The sequence below is a fragment of the Anser anser genome (genome assembly GCF_964211835.1).
Source record: "Anser anser genome assembly, chromosome: 12".
Taxonomy (NCBI): Eukaryota; Metazoa; Chordata; class Aves; order Anseriformes; family Anatidae; genus Anser; species Anser anser.
In genome coordinates this window covers 14,665,931-14,685,891 of record NC_139733.1, presented here as the reverse complement: position 1 = coordinate 14,685,891, position 19,961 = coordinate 14,665,931, and the positions used below count along the sequence as shown (strand labels likewise).

The 19,961-nt window shown below is 45.1% G+C and overlaps 1 protein-coding gene and 2 long non-coding RNA genes across 4 annotated transcripts in view; 1 reads left to right on the top strand and 2 right to left on the bottom strand.

Annotated features, from left to right (window-relative positions):
* PRKAR2A (protein kinase cAMP-dependent type II regulatory subunit alpha) overlaps positions 1-1,309 on the bottom strand; it is a 56,845-nt gene extending 55,536 nt beyond the window's left edge. Inside the window, exon 1 of the mRNA XM_083796270.1 lies at positions 872-1,309. Coding sequence (XP_083652396.1) covers positions 872-1,124 — 253 coding nt within the window. The 5' untranslated portion in view covers positions 1,125-1,309. The remainder of the gene's footprint in view (positions 1-871) is intronic.
* Positions 1,310-1,494: 185 nt separating this feature from the next.
* The window catches only part of LOC310880455, a 23,936-nt gene continuing 5,469 nt past the window's right edge, over positions 1,495-19,961 (top strand). For both annotated transcript variants that reach the window (XR_014571689.1, XR_014571690.1), the window contains exons 1-2: positions 1,495-1,778; positions 17,531-19,062. This is a non-coding gene — a long non-coding RNA (uncharacterized lncRNA). The remainder of the gene's footprint in view (positions 1,779-17,530; positions 19,063-19,961) is intronic.
* Positions 10,413-18,619, bottom strand: LOC310880456. The gene is made up of 2 exons (XR_014571691.1): positions 18,486-18,619; positions 10,413-12,650 (listed from the first exon to the last, which is right to left on the bottom strand). It is a non-coding gene; the product is annotated as an uncharacterized lncRNA (long non-coding RNA).

Sequence of the window (19,961 nt, the reverse complement as noted above, 5' to 3'; positions counted from 1 at the left end):
ATAAGGCTGTATTTGAGAGCTGTTTAGCACCATAAAGTTTACAGATTTCCATCTGAAAACATTTAACTCCAGAGGACTGCTTCAGCTGCAGTTGCCAACATTCTCCAGGAAAACATTACACTTACTTCCCAGGAGAAGACCTTTCAAAGCCTACAACAAGCTAAGCTGATCGCGGAATAAAGTTGCCTTCAATGACCTTAAAAATAAATAAATAAAACACAGAAACCTTTGTTCGCGTTATAGGTCGAGGGCATAAGACCTTCACTTGAAGTTTAGGGAAAGCACACCTTATCCCCTCTTCCCCTCTAAGTTACCTTCTAACAAGGAGAGGCTATTCGGAGAGCGTTCAGGAACCGCGCTCCCAAATCCTGGGGGTGCCAAGAGGTACCGCTCACCGACACCTCAGGTAACTTCTCGCACCGAGGCTCAGGCAGAGCCCGAACTGCGCGCAGGGCGCGTGGCAGAGCGCAGTGCGTGTGGAGGGAGCGAAAATGGAAGTACCACGGGAGGCGAGGCAAGGCCCGCGGGGAGGCACCTCCGCTACCTGATGGAGCTACAGCCGGGAGCAGCGGGCGGCCGGCTTGGAATTTCGGCTGTCCGGCAAGGTGCGAGGTTATTCCAGCGCCCCACGACAGCGCCCTGAAGCACAACGAGGAGCCCGCTCCGTCCCCAGCCGCCGAGGGCACGCTCACCGCGGCGGCCGAGCGGCAGCGACACCCGACAGTCGCGACAGAGCTCGCCCGTCGCCTCACCGCACCGGCACGGGGTTCGCTCACCGGGAAGGGCCGCGCCGGTTACCGGGCGGTGCGTTGGGAGGGGACGGGGGGGGGGGGGGGGGGGAAGGACGGGGACACCTCCCCGGGGGGCTTACGCTCGAAGTCGGAGTCGTCGTCGTCGTCGCCGCGGTCGGGCTCCTCCTCGCCGTTGGACTCGGTCTGCATGGGCTCCCCGTCGAAGCTGACCACCCTGCGGCCGCCGCCGGCCGCCTCCCGCTCGCGGGCATCCCGCAGGCGGGTGAAGTACTCGGCGGCGAAACCGACCAGGTCGGCCGGCCGGTGCCGCAGCACCTCCACGGTGTAACCCTGCAGCAGCTCGGTCAGGCCCGGCGGGATCTCGATGCTCATGGTGCCGGCGGCGGGGGGAGGAGGAAGAGGAGGAGGAGGACGACGACGAGGAGGAGAAGGCCGCCGCCCCGCAGCCGGTTGTGACGGTGGCGGGCTCCGGGCCTCCCTCGGCGGGCGCCGCCTGACTCCCGCCGCTCCGGTCACACACACACGGGGGGGGCCGGGCCGCGGCGGCAGCTCCCCGGGCTGCGCAGGCGCTGCAGCGGGCGCCGAGCCAGCATGGAGGCGGGCGGCCGCGCGCAGGCGCCGGGACGCTGAGGGGAGCGGCTCCCCCCCGGCCGGTCCCCGCCTCGCCTGAGGGAGGGGAACCGCGGGGCGCTGGGGTGTGCGGTCCCGGTGCCCCTCAGGTGCCCCCCGCAGCGGGATCCGGGTGCCCCCGGGGTGGTTGGTGGCTGCCTGGGTGTGCCGGGGAGGAACCGGGCTGTGCCTCCCTCCTCCGCCCCGCAGCGAGGGCTGAAGGGGATGCGAAATGCTTTCGTGTGGTGCTTGTGAATCTGACTTTCAAATTAATTTGGGGACAGAGCAACTGCTATGGTGTGGTAGGGAGTAAACTTAAACTGTGGAAGGTGGCGGACGCTCTCGCTTCTCGTCAGCCAGGATCCTGGACATGCACAAGTGTGTGGCAGAAAGGAGGTTTTTCACAGCTTTCTTCAGGTTAGTGACCCCCCGTGCTAATTTCATCTTTCTTCATCTTTCTGCCAACCCGCAGTACCCCTGAGCGCCACAGAGGAGCGGGAGAAGGAGGCTTTTTCCCCTTGGTTGGGATTACACTGAGGCCCTCTGACCCCCCTGGTTCCCGGTCAAAATTCAGTTAATGAACACTCTTAAAGCTGCTGAGCGCAAGAGAATAAACGAGCAACACTTCATACCTTTGGGTAAAAGCCATAACGTCATCATCTGTGAAATGGTGGCAATAACATTTGTCTGCTTAACACTGAGCACCTGAGAGCACGAAGGGTTTTGGAAAAGTGAAACACCTCATTAATCGCTTACACGTGCGGGCTTTGGAGACACCTTGTATATTCCTAAATGTGTTACTCAGGTTTTTCTTGTATTCTTCGTACAAAACCTCCGTGCTTCGTGCTGTTTGTGTGTACAGGGAAGGTTTGGCGGATGCCCAAGGGCAGCCGACTCGCCCCGTGGCATGGGGCCCTTAAGGTTTGACGTTGTTGGAAAGCTGGTCTTGGGAGAAAATAGGCTGTGCAAACATGAGGGGCACAGGGATGCTGGCTTGGTGACGCCGCTGCCTGTTGTCAGTGTAAATATTTTTGTTTAATTCTTCCTCAGTTTCAACAATAAAAGGGCAGAAATCAACTTGTACTCAAAATATGAATTTCACTTAGAAGCCCAGAATTGGCTGAGGCAATTCATTGTGTTGTGGTTTTGTTTGCTCGTGTGCCAAAAGGTCCCCTCGCTTATCCAGATGGTTTTCCTACACTCCCATGCAAAGATAGTCTATTCATCACTGTTGCTTGAAGGACATGACTGAGAACACCCTATCTGGTACTTTTACTAGCTTTATTTTCGGTGAGGAAGGACATTAGGGAATCTTGTGGCTCTTACAACAGCACCCAGCCTCTTTATTAGGTGTTTTGTGTAATATGGCTCCCATATTTTATGCCAGTAAGATTACTTCTTGTATGTGAACGAATGAATTAAAAACAAGCACAGGAGGTAGATCTTCCACATCTCATCATTTTATCTGGAGGTTTAGTGTGAAGCCTAATTTATTTTTGTTTTTTACAGCAGCCACAGTTGCTATTCCCTTTTCTAGAAAAACAATTAATTCTGCTTTTTAGTTTATCACTCCTGCCATATCATCTTTCTTGTGGTCTCAAACAATACAGCAGCACATTTCAACTGTTCAATGCACATACTTTAACTACTGATAGAACTGATATGAGGAAATGGTTTTGATCAAAAAAAAAAACCCTATTTCGTTAGTCTCAAACAAAATGAAGTAAGACTTCTGATGAGATCCTTCCTTTGCCAGCTAGGTGCTGTAGATATTACTGGTGGTGAAGAGTTAAAAATGAAGTTTAAAAAGTGATGTAAGAAAAAAAAAAAGCATTGGCAAGTAGGGTCAGAGGAAGAAAGAACGTCTAATTCCAAGGGAATACAATTATTTTTCTTTCCCAGTCTTGCACAACAGCCAGCCAGCCACCTGACAATTGCCTGCTTTTGGCATTAGTCAGCTCTTGTATTAGCTTTTAACGTTTGTTGATAATTTTCTCTCATTTGTGCCTGTGTATATAAATCTGGTTATTTATATGAAAAAATGTGTTACCAGTAAATATTGTTAAGTCTCTGAAGAGCTACATTGTGTTAGCCTTCTGATATTTATATGTCCACATATAACTAATCAGTTTCAGAGGAATGCAAACAGTAGAGGTCTGTTCAGCCTCCTTCTGAAGGTCACTGGACAAAATAAAAAGCATCCAAGGTCATATGAAGCACTTTCAAGCTGTTTTACACCATCGATTATCCCAGTTCTTTATACACTTTTTTTTTTATGAGGGTCTGAATTGATGGCACCTGTAGGCAAGAGACTTGTTTGTGGTGGAGTTAGTTGTAATGCTGCCTGCTGTGCATGCATATAACTCATATTAAGCATTCTTTCACCCTAAATTTGCATTACTTTTTTAATCGCTGCTATAATAAGCATCCACATTAAAAGAACGCTAGAAAAGAAATTAGGAAATGTATTTGCAGTCTTAGTGTGATCCCCTTTATAATAACGTCTTTAATTCCTGTAGCATGACCAATGCAATTCCTTTCCACTGTTTTGGAGTGTATTCAGCACCCAGTATGGAATTATATGGACTTCTGTAATGGTAAAGCTGGTCCCCACAGTATTCCTATCTCTCTCTCTCTCTCTCTCTCTCTATATATATATATATATATTTAGAATCATATTTTGTCCCAATAATTTCTTAGTATCTGAGAACTATCCAAGTTGGGATATTCTATGATTCTATTCCTATATTTATCATGTGTCAAGGCTCCTAAATGCTGAGGTCTCTTCCCTTCGCTCTGCATCTCCTACTGAGTCTTAAGTGACTTTGACGCTCACTTAGTGAGACTATGATGGAGCCTCAGTGCTTGTCCTAGCAGCAGGAGCAGTGAAGTTGCAAGTAAAAAAAAAGCAAAATAGTCTCTGTTATCTTGCACTGGGGAAAAATGATCAAATTAACCCTCCAGACTGGCTCTTAAAAACTAAAATAAATCCCTTTTATGACAAGTAATAATTTACTTCTCATAAACCTTTCAGCACCAGCCAGAACTCAGACGCTATAGAAGCATATGCACATCTTGGTTTAATTACACATGCCTTCGAATTCACTGCAAGGAATTGAGCACCAGGATAATGCAAGAGCACGCTAACTGCTCTGGTGGTTGATAGTAGAAAACACAATCTCTTTTTTAAGGGAAGTGGGATTTATTACCATGAGTAGAGCTTTTGCGTGTTGCAGGAGGTGACACACTAGCAAGCCCTTTCAAACTGGGTATGTTCCAAAGCAGCCCTGAGTAAAAGCCAGGTTTGGGCCGTATACAAAGAAAATGAAGCCCTGCCCTTGGCTTGCTGAATTGCGGAGTTCGCTGTTGTAGGATGCTTTTGACACAAAACGTGCTGAGGAATAGATTCAGCAGTGGCTTTGGAGTTCAGCGGTTGGTTTGGTTTCCAGTTATTTGTTAGTTCTAGGTGGAAGGAAGGATCGTCTTTCGTTCCCCATTTCTCACACTGTCCTTCCAGTCACCTACGGCTAACCGTTGTTGGGACTGGTTGTTAGGGTTGCAGTACCTTCGGTCTGACCCACTTCAGGCTTTATGAATTAATCCAGTCAGAGTCCACAGCATCTTAGCACTACAGGTAGTAGGTTTTTTTGCTTTGTCCTACACCTCTGCTGTTCATCTTAAGAAGCTGTAGACCAATATCAGATAATTTAAAGGCCACACTGATAAGTATGAAAACATTAAAACAGAGGGAGTTGAACATTGTATTTGGGATCAAGTAGGCAGGGTTGTGTGCCATTTTCCTGTGTTTCCTGCCAGTTAACTTCTTTAGTTTACTGCAAAGCCCCTCCACCTAGCATCATGGAGCCTTGAGTTGAGGGCAAACAAAACTGTTTGATGATCTTACGCAAAGTGTTGTAAACCTCAGGTCTTTATATTTTCTACATCCCCCCTCTGTGCCAGTCTCGCCTCTAAAGGCAGCCTGCTTTGTCCCTGTGATCGCATTAAATGCTCTTTTCTGTACCTACTCAAATTTTACTATGCTTTTCGTGCTTGCACTTCTGATCTTCACATCTCTAAATTTGGACTCACCTCTACTTTACATGGCAGAAAAAGGTCATTTTTTTCTCTAATACGTAGTAAAAATGCATATACATTATTTGTGCATAAAGTACAGAACACCTCTGAGTTTTCATTTTAGTAGAGAGTGTAATGGTAACAAAAGAAAGAGTGATCCAGGGCTTGGCTACCAGGATGCAGAGATCCTTTAAAACAATGCACAAGAGAAACCAGCTTCTCCTGCTTCTGTTTGTTTTTATTCTTAAGAAAGTACTAAACCTAAGAAACTAATGCTTTGTCTCTCTAATGAGCCGGTTTGCTTGTGGCAGTAAGCAAGATTCAATGTATTTCTTGTTGGCTTTCGAAGTGAGTAGAATGAGTCCTGAGTATTTCAATAAATGTTACAGAACTGTCTGTCACTAGTACCAAGACAGGAGGAAAAAAAGTCAGCCTTTGGAATAAATATATATAAATACTGGTTTCAGCTGAAATATGTTACTTTGCCACTACCTTTAGTCAATCAAACATTTTGGATAATTCTTGGGAAGTTACTTTGCTGCATTCATTGATCTCAAAGTAGGAGGAACATCTGTATCAGTTTTCAGATTTTCACTGACGTAATTTGGTTTGTGAACACTGATAACATTGATTCTGTTGGTAACAATTACGATTTTTCAGGCAGCACAAAGCATCAATTCTAACATATCCGATTTTGTAAAACATTTGTCCAAGGCATTACCTTGATGTAAACATAAATGTCTCTGAACATCAGTCATGTCATACTTAAGACATAAAATCCCAGATGTGTGGATCTAGATAAAAGTACTGTCTGTGACATCAGGCGTGTGGGACAACCATGTTGTTTAAAGCACTCCGAACAACACCACTTAGCAGTTGTAAAATTTATGGTTTCCATATCAGAGAAGCTGTAAGCAACTGCACTCTGATGTGTAAAGAGCAAATATGCAAATAAGAACTTAGCTAGTCATTGGGTTCTCTTGAATACGAAGTGAAAACTGTACCCACTTTGGCTGGAGTTTTGTTTCTGTCCTCGGCGCTGAAAACATCGCATGAAGAAGTCTCCAGTGAAGTTGGTATGAAGAGAGCTTGTGGAAATGGACCTTGGTGCATGCCCCACGATAACCAGACAGACACAAGGCAGCCCTAGCCCTGCTGGACTAGCTCTGCAGAGGTTCCAATACCCGGGCATTGTTACAGAGTAAAGATAAAAGATTTGCAGATTGTTTTGTTCTAACAGAAGACAGCAAATTAGCTGGCCTGTATTTTGTTCAAAAACTGAATCTGAAGTATCAATTTCTGTCTACGTTTGTCAGCAGACCCTGTTCAAACAGAAGTTTTGTAGGGATTAAGGGTTGTGTCCCTGCAAAAGACCTCTGAAATTCATTTTGTCCTTGAGCCTTTGCTTGCAACCTGTGATTGTATTTATTTACGTATTTGTCCTTTCCCTCTGTCTTCTCACATTGCTACCTTACGCAGTTCAGGTTACCAGCATTTCCATGATGCAGTCCAGAGGTGCCACTACCTGTCCTTTGGCATACATCAGACAAATTTCTGTCTATCGCTATTGCTGGAGCTCCTATTTTCTTATCTTCTGGTTTCACTTTTGTCCATTGAGTGTGATTAACCATTTCTCTGCTGTACGGACACCTTTGCATTTTCCCATTCATCATCTATCTTCCCCAGCTTCTTGCCAAATAACTATTGCCATTCCCCAAGCTTCAGCTGCCAGGTTTATCCCAAATGTACAGTCTATCCCCTCGCCTCCTCTGATGTGGCAGGTCGAGCCTCCTTTCACAACAAGCCTGTGGCTCTTCCCTTGTCTTTCAACACGCAGTCCCTTGCAGTTAGGAGTCACGACGTCTGTGCGCTTTGGCCTCGCTTTATGGTGAGTTCAAGAAGAAAGCCATTAACACATTTCACTGTTTCCAGTGTTTATGTCCCTGCCCCTCCCATTTCGTGCTCACAGATCCACTCCGTGCCTAGATGTGCAGTGCATGAGGATGGCATGGCACTATGCTGTACAGTGCGTGGATTGTTTTACCAATCCTTCCAGCTCAGCACAGCGTGTTGACTAATTCTAAGCATTAAAATTGCAGTATTAAGTATAAATTACAGCAGTAATAAATGAGACTTTGTCCACCAAATCCCCAACATTTTATTTCTTATTCTGAAAACCTTTTTATGAGCTCTACTACATCTGTTAGCACTTATTTTAATTAAACGTATAGCACAGCATGCAGTTCAGTTAACCAGTACTCCAAAGCTCCATTCAGTTTTCAGAGAAAATTAGTAAGCAGTTCCAATTGCATTTTTCTGTCATTCTTCACATGCTGTGCTTGAGCATACATTATAAAAATGTTGATAGAGGATTATATGTCTCGGGGGAGGATAATGGGAATGTGAAAGTTCTTTCTTCTAGGCCGTTTTTCCAAATTAGTTTAGGTTCTTCAGTTTTATAAAAGTACTTGATGTTTGGCTGCCGCGTGGATGTCTTCATTAAAGGAATGGGTGCTCCCAGCTTCCAAGCCAGAGGATTATAGAGGTACCTCACCATGCTTAGACCCCTCATTGGGAATCTCAGCAAAAAACTGATTGCTTTATAGGGCTGAAAAATGCTTGCTGCCTTCAACTGTGAGTTAGGTCCTGTCTGTATCAGAAACTAATTGGATGGGTGTTGCTTGTACGGTGCCTCTCCTGCATCTTTTTGTGATTTTTCATCCCCAAGGCTATCAGCCCTACAGAGCTGTACTAGAAAAAGATGGAAAGAAGAATCTGGTTTTAGAGAATGAAGCAGCACAGTCCTTTCTTACAGCTGGTTTGATGTGTCTCTCCATTGACATCTAGTGTCCACACTGAAGGCTCTTTAGATGCCTCACAGCTATGTTGGCAATATTTATCACTAAACTTTTAAAGATTTTTCCATGTGTAGTTATCAAGACTTCTTATTATTAATACCAGGTCAACCAGTTGGTGAGACTGATGTGGAAAAAGCAGGAATCCTCCTACACTTAACATTTTGTGTTATGCAGTGGCATCCACAGATTTGTGTGTTGAGTTTCTCCAGAAACCTTTTCAGTGCTTTGTGCTAGCCTTCAGTGCTAGCCTTTTTTGTGTTTTCCTGGGAATATCTGCAAAATACTTTCAGCTTCTGTTATCTTTCCTCAGAGCATACAAGAAGCTGTGAACCAGTATTCAATATAGATTTGATGAAATCTTTCTGTAATCAGGTATTACTCTAATTTTCTTTAATTAAGCAAGTCTCTTTCAATGATAGAAGCCTCTGTTAAGCCCTGTCTTCATTACACTCCCATTATATCCCTAAAAGCTATTTAATGAAAAACTCTTTTTATCTACTTTTACAATGATAGTGAGTTATTTTCATATTTATCCAGAATATGGTGTAAATATGAAGTTGCTACAAAAGGATTTGCTGTTCTGCTTTTGCAAAATCTTGAGCAGCGGCAGTGAGCAATTAATCACATTGTTACTGTACGCTTTGCCCCACAGGCACCTCCACCTTCACAGCACTTCCTCCTGCTCCTGCAGTCAGCAGCAGGCGCTTACGTTGGGGTGGTGCATGCAGGATTTACCCTAGAATCATACTGCCAGGTCCTAGACCAATGTGGAAAAGCATTTCCCTACTCTGAAAGTTCTGTATACGTTCGTATTTTGAGCATTTCCATTGCCAGGATCCATTTTCAAAGACAGTCGTTACAAATAAATTATTTTATGAAGGCTTAAAAAGGTTTGTTGCCCTAATATTTGATACTTCATCTCTTCAGTCATGAGAAGAAAATGCAAGCAATTAAGGTCTTGCTATCAAAATGTGGGATGTGCAGGTATAGATATCAACTGCAGAATTTTTAGCAAACGTCTGTGTTGGATCATTGACTTTTATTTTCAGTGCTCCAGGGGTTTAAAACTTGCAAGAGTCTTGGGTTTGCTCTGCCATTCTGTATTAAGACCAGAATGAGCTGGGGGCTAGGATTTCCTGTATAGAAAGCCTCCCAGCCTTTCAACCAGCAAATTTTGGTGATGACTTTGTCTTCAGTGACAGTCTGAAGCGCAGCAGGTGACACCCATTAGCACTCTGCTCCCAACAGCGACTAGACAATTAGGACTAGTGCAGCAGCCTTCTTCGAGCCAGCTGGTGTTGGGAAGAAATCTTGGCAAGGAAGGTGATCAGGGCAATTTAGTTGGCCAGAAAACAACCAGCCCGTTTTTCCAGCGTTTCAGCCCCAGGAGAGGAGCAGGACAGGTCCCAGGTGTGCCCTGGGCACGGCTCCTGGCCAGGACTGGCTCTGGGACTCCACGGGCTTTGTGGACTCCGTCATTTCCTGGCTGTTCTTGTGATCCATCCCTTTGGCCAGCCTTGCCTCAGTGTATTATAAGCTCTAGGAGAGCTTTTTCTCTCTTTGGTGATAACCTGCTGCAATGAGGCCTTGTCCTGGAAACTACTAATGTACAACTAATGAGGCCATGCCTTGGAGCAATAGGAAACTTCTGCTGAAAAAGAGCTAGAACAGCCTTCAACCTTTTCTGTGAAGGTCAGAGGAGGGTGATAGGATATTTCCCCCGCTTTCTGGAAAAGTAGCTGTCATCAGTTTCTATGGACTGCCAAATATTTACCCTCTTACTCCTCTCGGTGTTACATTATTTTAAAATACTGTTACATTATCCCAGCCATCAGAGAATCTGTATTGAAATTACCTGCTGAATCAAGAGGTCCAGGGTAAGACTGACAGCATCATTTAAATGTACCCTGCTGAGAATATTCATAATTTACCTATAAAGCCAAACGTGTGATCGTGAGCAATAAAGAAACGTGACGGAAGTCATTTCATTCAGAGCTGTGAATTGCGTGGGTACTGGCAAAGCCTTTGCCTTGCAGCTGCTTTATAGTGGGAATTACAAACACAAGTTTGTGTCTGCCTCTGTTGTCATCCTTTGGCCACCCTGACTTTTTAACCCTGGCAGGACTCGGTGCTTCCAGAAGCCCAGATCCTGGTGCCGTGGATGGGAGCAGCGGCTGCAGCCGAGAGCATCGCGTTGCTGCAGCAACACGTCGGCCTCCCTGGGGACTGCGTTGCCTCGGCGACACCGGGCGGGCTGATGCTGCTGGAGCAGATCGCCTCAAGCAGCTGCCCCAGAAAGCAGGGCAGCCCTGGCCTTGCGGGGAGAATGGCACAGGCAGAGGTGGACGGCCTCTGGGTTTGGAGACAGAGCCTGGCACGCGTGATCCCTCGCAGGTGGCCAGACGAGGCTGCTGCCGAACGGAGCTTGCCATTTAGTGTGCTAGGGTAGGACCGCGGGAAGGACAATGTCAGCAGGAGGGATTAGCTGAAGGGAGCAAGCGCTGAGGCCGTCGTTCTTGGTTTATATAACCAAGACCTGCAAACATATTGTGACATCAGAAATAGCTGGGGAGCAATGTCGTGTGTCGCACTATGCGTCTACAACTGGAGGTAATTGAGTGCGTTCATCTTAGAATAGTCCAGCGTTGTATCACGGTGCATAAACCGTGTCTTGTAGGCAGAGGATTAAATATCGATTTACATACGCAAATACCCGTGTTAATACTGTTAGACATACAGCCTCCCACCTGGGTGACTGCAGGCAGTCCAGCAACCAGACCCAACTGGTAGGAAAATGCTGACAGGTCTTCAAGAGCCCTGAGACCCTTTATCACAATGGCGATCGTGGAGATTGGCACCAAAATTCCTTCTGGGGACTTCACTGGAGCCACCTGAAACTGCTCATCAGAGGAAGGGATTCAAAGTCTGATGTGTAGACATCAGTTAGCCACAGCACATGAAGAGCAATTTGAAAAGCAAAAAGACGGTAAAGGACAGAAGAATTTATACAAAAAGTCAGGTAATTTGCTGATCATTGGTCTGTTCTTGTGGGAATATTTTCTCCCTTCACACTGTTGAATTGAGAAGCCTCTTGCCCACTGTAATTAGATCTTGAATAAATAGCATTTTTTGAACACAAGCCTCTGTTTCCTGTTTTTGTGTTAGCTCTATTTTTTTTAAGCTTTGCACTGATTCTCACAGAAGAGCATAGCTTGCTTTTAGGGATCTAGTGCTCCTTTTAGCCTCTGGGAACATCACCATATGCTGCAGTGTTATGCCTCTACCACATTAACATACCTGTCTTAAAGTAAACATTTTCTCTGTACTTGTAACTGTGACCTTACTCCTTGACGTAGGCTTGTATTTCTGATATTTAGCCTTTCTCTCCGAGCCCTTTGTGCATTTTCGTCAATACATTAGCTGTCTTTATTCTCACAACGAAAGCTATGCTTGTGTTTATAAAGGATTCCTGAACTGTGAGAAATGTTTCTCAGTGTGTGCGGTTTTGCATCATTTACCCTTGAAAGGGTGCAGCTTTCCCTGACCTCTTGCTTTTTCTTGTTCTCTTGTTTTTTCTCAATGACTCTGGTAACTGCATCAGTAGCCTTGGGATTCATGTTTTCCTTTCACATCCAGGAAAGATCCAGCCTTCGCTTACCCTCTCCAGCTGAATCACATATCCGGTCCGTCCTTCTGTGAGCTTTCCATGGCTCAGCCACACCAGATTTGTTCTGGTTCACAACCAACTCCACCACAAAGCTCACTTTCCTGTCTCATCCTTTCACCCACCACTTCCCTTTGCTATGAATTTCTCAGTCTCCCCTCCCTGTGTCAAAATCACTTCATATCTTCCCTATCGGGATCCTTTATGACATTTCTTCAGTCGATCATTCACGGAATCCATCAGGGGTTGTCCTGCAGCATTGTCCACTGTCCCATCCCCAACAGGCGTGGCAGTGGTTTCTGGATCTCCTCGTCACAGCTGAGCAGTGCTCTCTAGAAACATGTGGGGAGGCTGGTGCGCAGAGCCCAGCGTGCCTCCTTGATCCTGGGCTCCCACCTGACTGAGCTGTTCATCTGCGTCGTGCCCCATTCTTAAACTCGGAAAGCCTTGGGGAAGAGACTCGTCTTTTGTTCTCTTCAGCACGCTGAGAAAGTGAAAAATGACAGCTCCCTGAGCTGCCCTGCTAGTAACGCATCCCAAATGTGCACGGTTGTGGTTCTAATGTCGCCTTGAAGCGGCTTGGTCCCCACACTGGTGCTCCTCCACGTTGTCTGCAGCTAGCAAGGGGGTTCCCTTGCAAATGCACAGCAGTAGCAGCAGTTCCTCGGTGTTCAGTTTGCAGTCAGAAAGAAACTGGAGGCAACATAAAGAAAAAACAACTGTTACCTATCTTTCTTAACACCCTTGTAAAGGTGACCGTTTTTATGAGTCATAGCTAACACAAACCAGTTGGAAAAGATACAGCCTAGACCTACACCAGGGCTTAGAGAAACCTGAAAGAGCATTTAGTATTCACGGTACGTGTGCATTATTAAAATAAGCCCTGTCGGTCTTAACTCCGTCAAGTCCTTTTTCAGATTTCCTAGAGTTAATTTCTCTTGTCACCCGGAGCAATCCTTAACGTGCAGAACATTGACTTGTCAATGAGACGGGAAGAGTGGTGGCAAGGTTTGGCTCTTGCTGTGTGCGTGCAGGAGGATCTCAGCGCAGGGGATGTGCATTGCGGTTGTTCCTTTGTTCGCATTTAATGGGACGAGAAACAAGAACGTAATTATGCCCTGTCTCACTCGATCTCCTCCCTGCCTCTACGTATTTGAACTCTGAAATAAAGGCAAGTGGCAACGCAGCTTTTTCTGGCAGTTGAGTGCATCCCCAAGGCAGATCAGAAGTGATGCTGCCCGGATCATTGCACGTTGTGCAGTTTCCATCTGATAAGAGCTTCCCGCTGAGCCATCTCTCATGGCAGGGAACATGGCCATTACGAACAGTATTTCAAGTACCTAAAAATGATCAAAGTTAGAGGCACGGTGTTTCCTGTTTGTTTTCCTTGTATGTTTGACAACCCCGTCAGAAAGTGCTAGCTTCGCTTTTTCCCCTGAACAGCTGGCTGATTTCTGCTTATCTGACAACACCCTTTTGTGTGCTACTAGATTTGAGGATGCAACACCAAAATGGGGCTTGGCTCAGAGAACAGCCATTTCAGTTTAGCTATTTTAGCTATTTATTTTCAGTTCAGCTTCATACAGCAAAGTAAATTCACTTTTACTCTAAACCTATCAACCCCTTTTAAAGCACAGCACGGGGTTACAAAAGATTTGCTGCCTAAGGTTTCTGCAAATTGAAAACACTTTATTAAAAAGGGTGTTTGAAGCGTGCAATTTTGGTTGGCTTCAGACTGAAATGAAAACAGCAAAGACAAGAAAGAAATTGAAAATGCAGAAGAGGATCAGCCAACCTATATGACAGCCGGGAAGAGTGCTCAAGCTGACGCCTTTGGGAGGCAATTCAGGACTAACAGTGAAGGAAGGGAAGGTATCACTGATGTGTACTAGACCTGAACAAGGAGCGACCTACTGAGCCCGAGCTGCAAGGCGGTGCTAGAGAGGCACGGAAAAACAAATGAATGAGAAAACACTTGATTGACGAAATTGCCCGAAATAAGGAAGGAGGAAAACCACTGTAATATGTAAACACTTTAACTGCAACGTTGTTTAATCTGAGCCCTGCTAGGAACTGGCAGTGTACGGCATTATTGCTACTTCCTAGGCTACGTAACAGACACAAAGATGGACTGTGAAATTTTCCACTTAATGACAGGGATATTATATTATAAAAAAAAAGATAAGAGTTTATCTCAAAAGCAATGAGCTATTTTCTCAAGACCTTGCCACCTAACTTTAAAAGAAATACTGTGGAAGTTGAGCAGGTCTCAAAAGGAGAGACAGCTGTAGCAGAAAGAATGCTGATTTAAAGCTTCTTTCCATTTCCAGATTATTTTATTTTTTTTTACCTAGTGAGAGAATCTAAACAAGGGGAAAACGTATTCCAGTTGATTGGGATCAAAATCCGAGTCTCAGACATGCAAAAGTATAGTCTGGATAGAGAAGCCAATAATTAACTATGAAAAAAACCATGGCGAATGTGAAACCCACTTGGCGTGGAAGGTGGAGGGGAAAAAAGGACAAAAGATTGGAAAATGTTCTTGCAGGAGCAAAAGTGCAGCCAAAATAGAGAATTTGAGTATATGAGGAACAACCTGAAAGGTTACATGGGAGGATTCTTGGGAGTGAGCAAGAATCGTTGCCCCGTGACAATGTTGGTGCCTAGAAAGAAAGCTGTAGGTAGCTTGGTCGAGTTGGAAAGAGCATGTTGCCACTGCAGTTGTATTCTATTTGTTAAAAAAAAAAAAGAGCTAAGCACCAACCCAGAGCCACCAGCCGGGAGCCTCCCACAGCCCCAGGGACACGGCAGCCCCTTCTGCACAGGGACTGGCACCACCAAACTGCAGAAGTAACACATTTGAAGCTTTCCGAAAAACAAAATAATTACTAATTTCCTTTAAACTCAGATATTTGAATATCAACTAAACAACGAAGGCAAAAATGACAAAACTAAAACCAATACACTTCTGTTATTTTATTTCAAGAGAGTGATGGATCGTGTGCTAGATGTGACAGGCCTGTTTCAGCAGCTATTTTCTTCAGCTGGAGCAAAGGGGAAGTGGTGCAGTCTTCATTAAACATACATCTCTTCAGACTGAAGTTTAATATAAGAAGCGATGGGTTTTTGTATTAAAGGGCACAGTTGCTTACTGAGTTATTCGTATCACAGTACTCAGCTTCTGCTTACAGTCAAAAGCAAATAGTTTAAAATGTATTTTAAAATACTCCAGTACTTTGGGAAAGGTCGAATTCTTGCTGGGATTTTCAGCTGTCTATATTTTTACGGAAAAAGACCCAATAAATAAGGTAAAATAGATAGGGCAGCAAACACTCACTCTGTCAGCAGTTTGGGCTCTCAGACTGCTGAGGACTGTCCTCAGGGAAACGAGGTTACATTTTACTTATGCTCTTATCACATATATAGAATAACAGATTTCTCATTAATCTCTAAATTCCTATTGAAATAGATTAGGCGAGAGTTACTAGAACAAGAGGAAAAACGTGACCAAACCTTGGAAGCAGTACTCGGTAGCCAGAAGAACACTTTTGAAAATGAATGCTCTGGTGCTGGACCAAGTCAGAGAGACTGAAGAAGACCGCTCAGTGCTTTCAGTAAAGAAAGGAAACCTCATTGTATATGTATGCTTACAACAAGAAGTCAAACAATACTTCAGGGCAAAAAAGGTGTTGGGGAAAAAACAGTCATCAAGAATAATTAAAACAAGAGTGGTAGGTGGTGATGTGCTGTGGTTTACAGATGTAAAACCCAGTAAGACAACAAGGGATTGTGGCTGCCTAGCTGAATTCTACTGAATATTCAAAACCCTTTGAGAGGTACTTGTATTTGCAGCCCGAGGTGTTTGTTTCTGTCCACACTATAACCATAGCTAGAATCTATTAACCGGGTTTAAACAAACTGGGATCAAGCTGAATTTAGCAAGGCTCGGCAGATGCCAGGTAATACCTAATGCCCGTGAAGCACTCACAGTCCTCCCCGCTGCCAGGTCACAGAGCGATTTCTCTGATCATTTGACTCAGAAAAGGCTGCGAGGGACTGGAACAGAGCTTCCTGTGCAAAGTCCTCTCCCAGGTGAGCCTTCCTCCTCCGTCCCTTCAGTGATTCAGTGATACCAACAAAGCTCAGACGAAGCTGTCTTGGGGCCTGGGAAGCCGCTAGATGATGGCTCTTCAGCCATCGTTTCTGTGAATTTTTTTCATTTATTGCCTATGACAACGTGAAAGCAGCTATGTACCTAATGGAACTGGATTTCCTGTTTTTATCACCACGGTCATCTAGGTGGGGTTTGTACCGCGGTTTGCCCTCACGTTTCCTTAAAACAAACATCACAGGAAACCAGTGATTTTGAGAAGATCCTCCTCTTCGAAGCAAATTTTGGCAAATTTCAAAAGTTACATGGTTGCCAAGGCGCTACCGTTAGAAAATACTTGTGAGCAAACATTTAGCAGATTTCAAGTTTCCTAGCAGTCAGATTTCAGAGAATCTAGAGCAGCCATATGACTAATATGCTAAAGAGCTCCTTTAACAACCAACAGAAAAACTAAACAGAAAAATCAAGATGAGCGTTTTCCATGGATATCTCACTTCGGTATCTTATAATTATTCTGAACAAAGCTTCAGCAGGTGATCTGAAGTGTGACTAAAAGGAATACGAAATAAGAAAAAGACTCTCTAAGTGCGGTGCACTGGGAATTGTAAATATTACCAGTACTACCAACAGAGTCAGAGCGAAAAACAATGGGTTGGGCATTCTTTTCCTCAGAAAAATAGTAGTTGTTTATTGATGGTGTAAATGTTGCTAGATTACATGGATTAAGTTAAAAACAAAAAAATATCCTTTATGAATCTGTACACCACCTTCAGCAAAGCATACTGTCAATTTAGGAAAAGTATTTTTTCCAGATAATTCAAATTTATCTGAAATGATGGGCCAGACAGAGGGTTTTAATTATAGAGGAACCTATAGAAGGCAGAATGTTGGCCAACTACTCAATAAGGAACCTTCTTAAGCATATTTAAAAATCAATACCAATTTTAATTTATCAACTCTGCCAGTGCCCAGGGGAAAATATTAGAGAATAAAATAGAAAATATCAATATGACTTTAAAGAAACTGTGACCTGGAATACACTTTCTGTCAAAAGAAAAAAAAAATGGTGTGTAGAACAAGTTGCAACTTGCTGTTGTTGGATATTGTAGAGGCCAAAACCAGAGAGGTGCCCAAAAGGTGGTTATAATGAAAATTGAGTCCAGAGTTCTGAAACGCAAAGGCACAGACGCAATCTGGAGCTCAGCACATCCCTCAGCTGTGGATGTGGCTTGGCAGAACTGGAGGTGCGGGCTGGCGAAGTGCTGCAGTGCTTTGTGCCTCCTGCTCCTCTTCCAACTGGAGGCAGAGCTTGGGGCTAAGAGATCTTTGGTCTGATTAAGTAAGGCAGTTCCTAGTGACACAGTGTGCTTGTATATTTTCCAGAAAGAGCAACCTTAGCCGTAATAAATTCTAGCTCACTAGGAAACAAAACTAAAAAGACGAATTTTCCTTTTGTTTGCAGATTTCCCAACAGAGGAATGTCCTCAGACCGTACCGTTGGAAAATGTGGATAGACATTATCCTGGAAGAACAGACTTCGATCTGCAAAAGAGGCACACAGAAACCTCACTTTCCCCAAATGATTCAACATGTCCTGAAGATACTGGATCAGTCCATGAGAGGGTTCTGGCCCCTGCCTGTTTTGCTTACGCCTGAGCCACTGTTTCAGGGAGCGGTGGAGGAGCCAGGCTTCGTGACCTGATTCCCATCAGGACTGTTCCCTGCACACGTCTCTATGCACTCCTGCTTCTGAAGCCTAAGACAAAACCTTGTGAGTGCTGCACAGGTCAGTCCCTGGGACGAGGCAGTCTCCCATGCCAACAAACACCTCCGGCATTTACACACATTCCTGTGCTGCCAAGCTGACGGCTGCTTGCTCACATGGCGGGGCCGCACCAGCAATGCACAACTGTTGAACCGCAGGAGAGCTGGCAACAACCCCCTCCTCTGCCCCATGGACACTGGTGCTGCCTCGGACATGGAGGAGGAAACTTCTGTCCCTGACCTCCCCAGGAACAGCTCACCTAGGGTCCCAGTTTGTCATGCCTCACCTACCAGGCGATTAGTGTCAGGCTTTAGCAATTAATTGCTGCTGCAATTCCCGTAAAGGTGGAAAATACAAAGCCGCCCCCCCCATTTGTGTCCTTAACTGCACGGGCCAAGTACAGATAGAAAATTGAATGTGTTCATTTTGTTATCGTTGCTGAGAGAAACGCCAGGAGTGACTGTGCTTTTGGAACAAACAGTGCTTGTGACAAGGGAGCGGTTCATTCCTTCAGCTGGACCCACAGGTAGGAAAATGGGGGGAAAAAAGCAATTTTTCATCAGCACACAACATAACTAGTCCATAGTACAAAGTATCACTCCTCTCAAAAGAGACGAACATTTCACATCAGTGCTGTCACACCGTGCCTCACCTGTGATGCCTCCTGAAGAAGCAGAACCACCTCCGGGCTCAGATGAAACCGAACCTTGCAGTCCCAACGTAGCTTTTGCTGAATGGAAACGGGGTGGACCTGGGAAAAAGAGGCTGGGAAAGCTCAGCTTTCTGCACCTGTACTCACGAGGTGGGTAAGGACAGAGACTGCTGCTGCTGGGAAGGCTGCACAGTAGTTTCTGTACACACCTTCCCCACCTCAGCAGCAGCAGCAGCCTTCCTATTTCCCTGTGGTGTTGGCACTAGCAAAGCAGGAAGAGACCCAGGTCTCCGTGTTCCCTCCTCTCCTACCTTCTGCCTGGGGCAGCTTCAGGCTCCTTTCCAAGAGAAGCCTCTGCTGTTGGATCCAGAGTTCAACCATGTTGCAAAAGCCCGTGGTGTCTTGAAACTATGCACACCCACGGCTGCTGGGAAGTGAGCGAAGGCGCTCTGAGAACAGCCAGTTCCCTTCCTCGGAGAGATCTCCCATCAGTTGCCAGTTCCTGAACTTTGGCTCCAGCCAGGAGGCAGTCAGCAAATCAGATAATAGCCTGGCAGTGATTGATACAGAGTCAAGGGTGAGTGGGAAGGGGGGGAGTGAGGGGGGAGGATTGTGTTTCAGAAGGAAGTGTTTTTTTAGGATTTGTCTATGCAGGCAGTTGGGAGCTTTTCTCAGTTGCATTGGCTTAACCTGGGCAGAAGGACTCGCTGTAGCTTTACACCTTTTCAGCATTTCAGCTGGTTCTGCTGAAATCTATATAGGGATTAAAGATAAGAAGGGACAGAAAATTGGTTTCCCTGCCTTTACAGAGAAAAAGTACTCAAGGCGAAATGGAAGTTTAATATATTTTGACTGTATAAATGGAGAGAGGAAGAGCAGGCACCTGCCACTGATAAATAACTATTAGGAAACAGTATTAGAAAATACTACCAAAAAGAAATGGTGCTGCTAGGATCTGCTTTCAGCATTGGGGTGTTCATAACCAGGCAGCTCAAAATTTACTTAGGTATCAGCAGCTTGTGTGCAGCTTCTCTCAAACACAGCACAGCAGCCCTGCTAGAGAAGCCTGCGCTCAGGGCTCTGATAAGGAAGGGAAGTCAGCTCATTGCACAGCTAAACAGTGCAGCCCTCCAGTCAGCCATACCTAGGGTTAGCAACAGCATCATGTACCTCAGCAAATTTACATTCGCACTGTTATCTACAAAGGGAAGTAAAGCTTATCTGTAGCCTATTGCTGTAACTTTGATACTGATCTTTATAGCCGTGTTTCCAGTAAGCCTAGAGAGAACCTGTGAGTTACAAACTGCTTAAACTAAACAGAATGTAGAGATCTTAGTAAAATTCCTATCCATCCTCTAATTAAGGTTTGTATTTTTACCAGGTTTGAGATACAGTTGCAGAACTATTCTAACACTGAGCTGATAGGAAATGTCTGCAGTTGTGCACAAATGGCGCTGCATTAGAAATGCTCTTCCA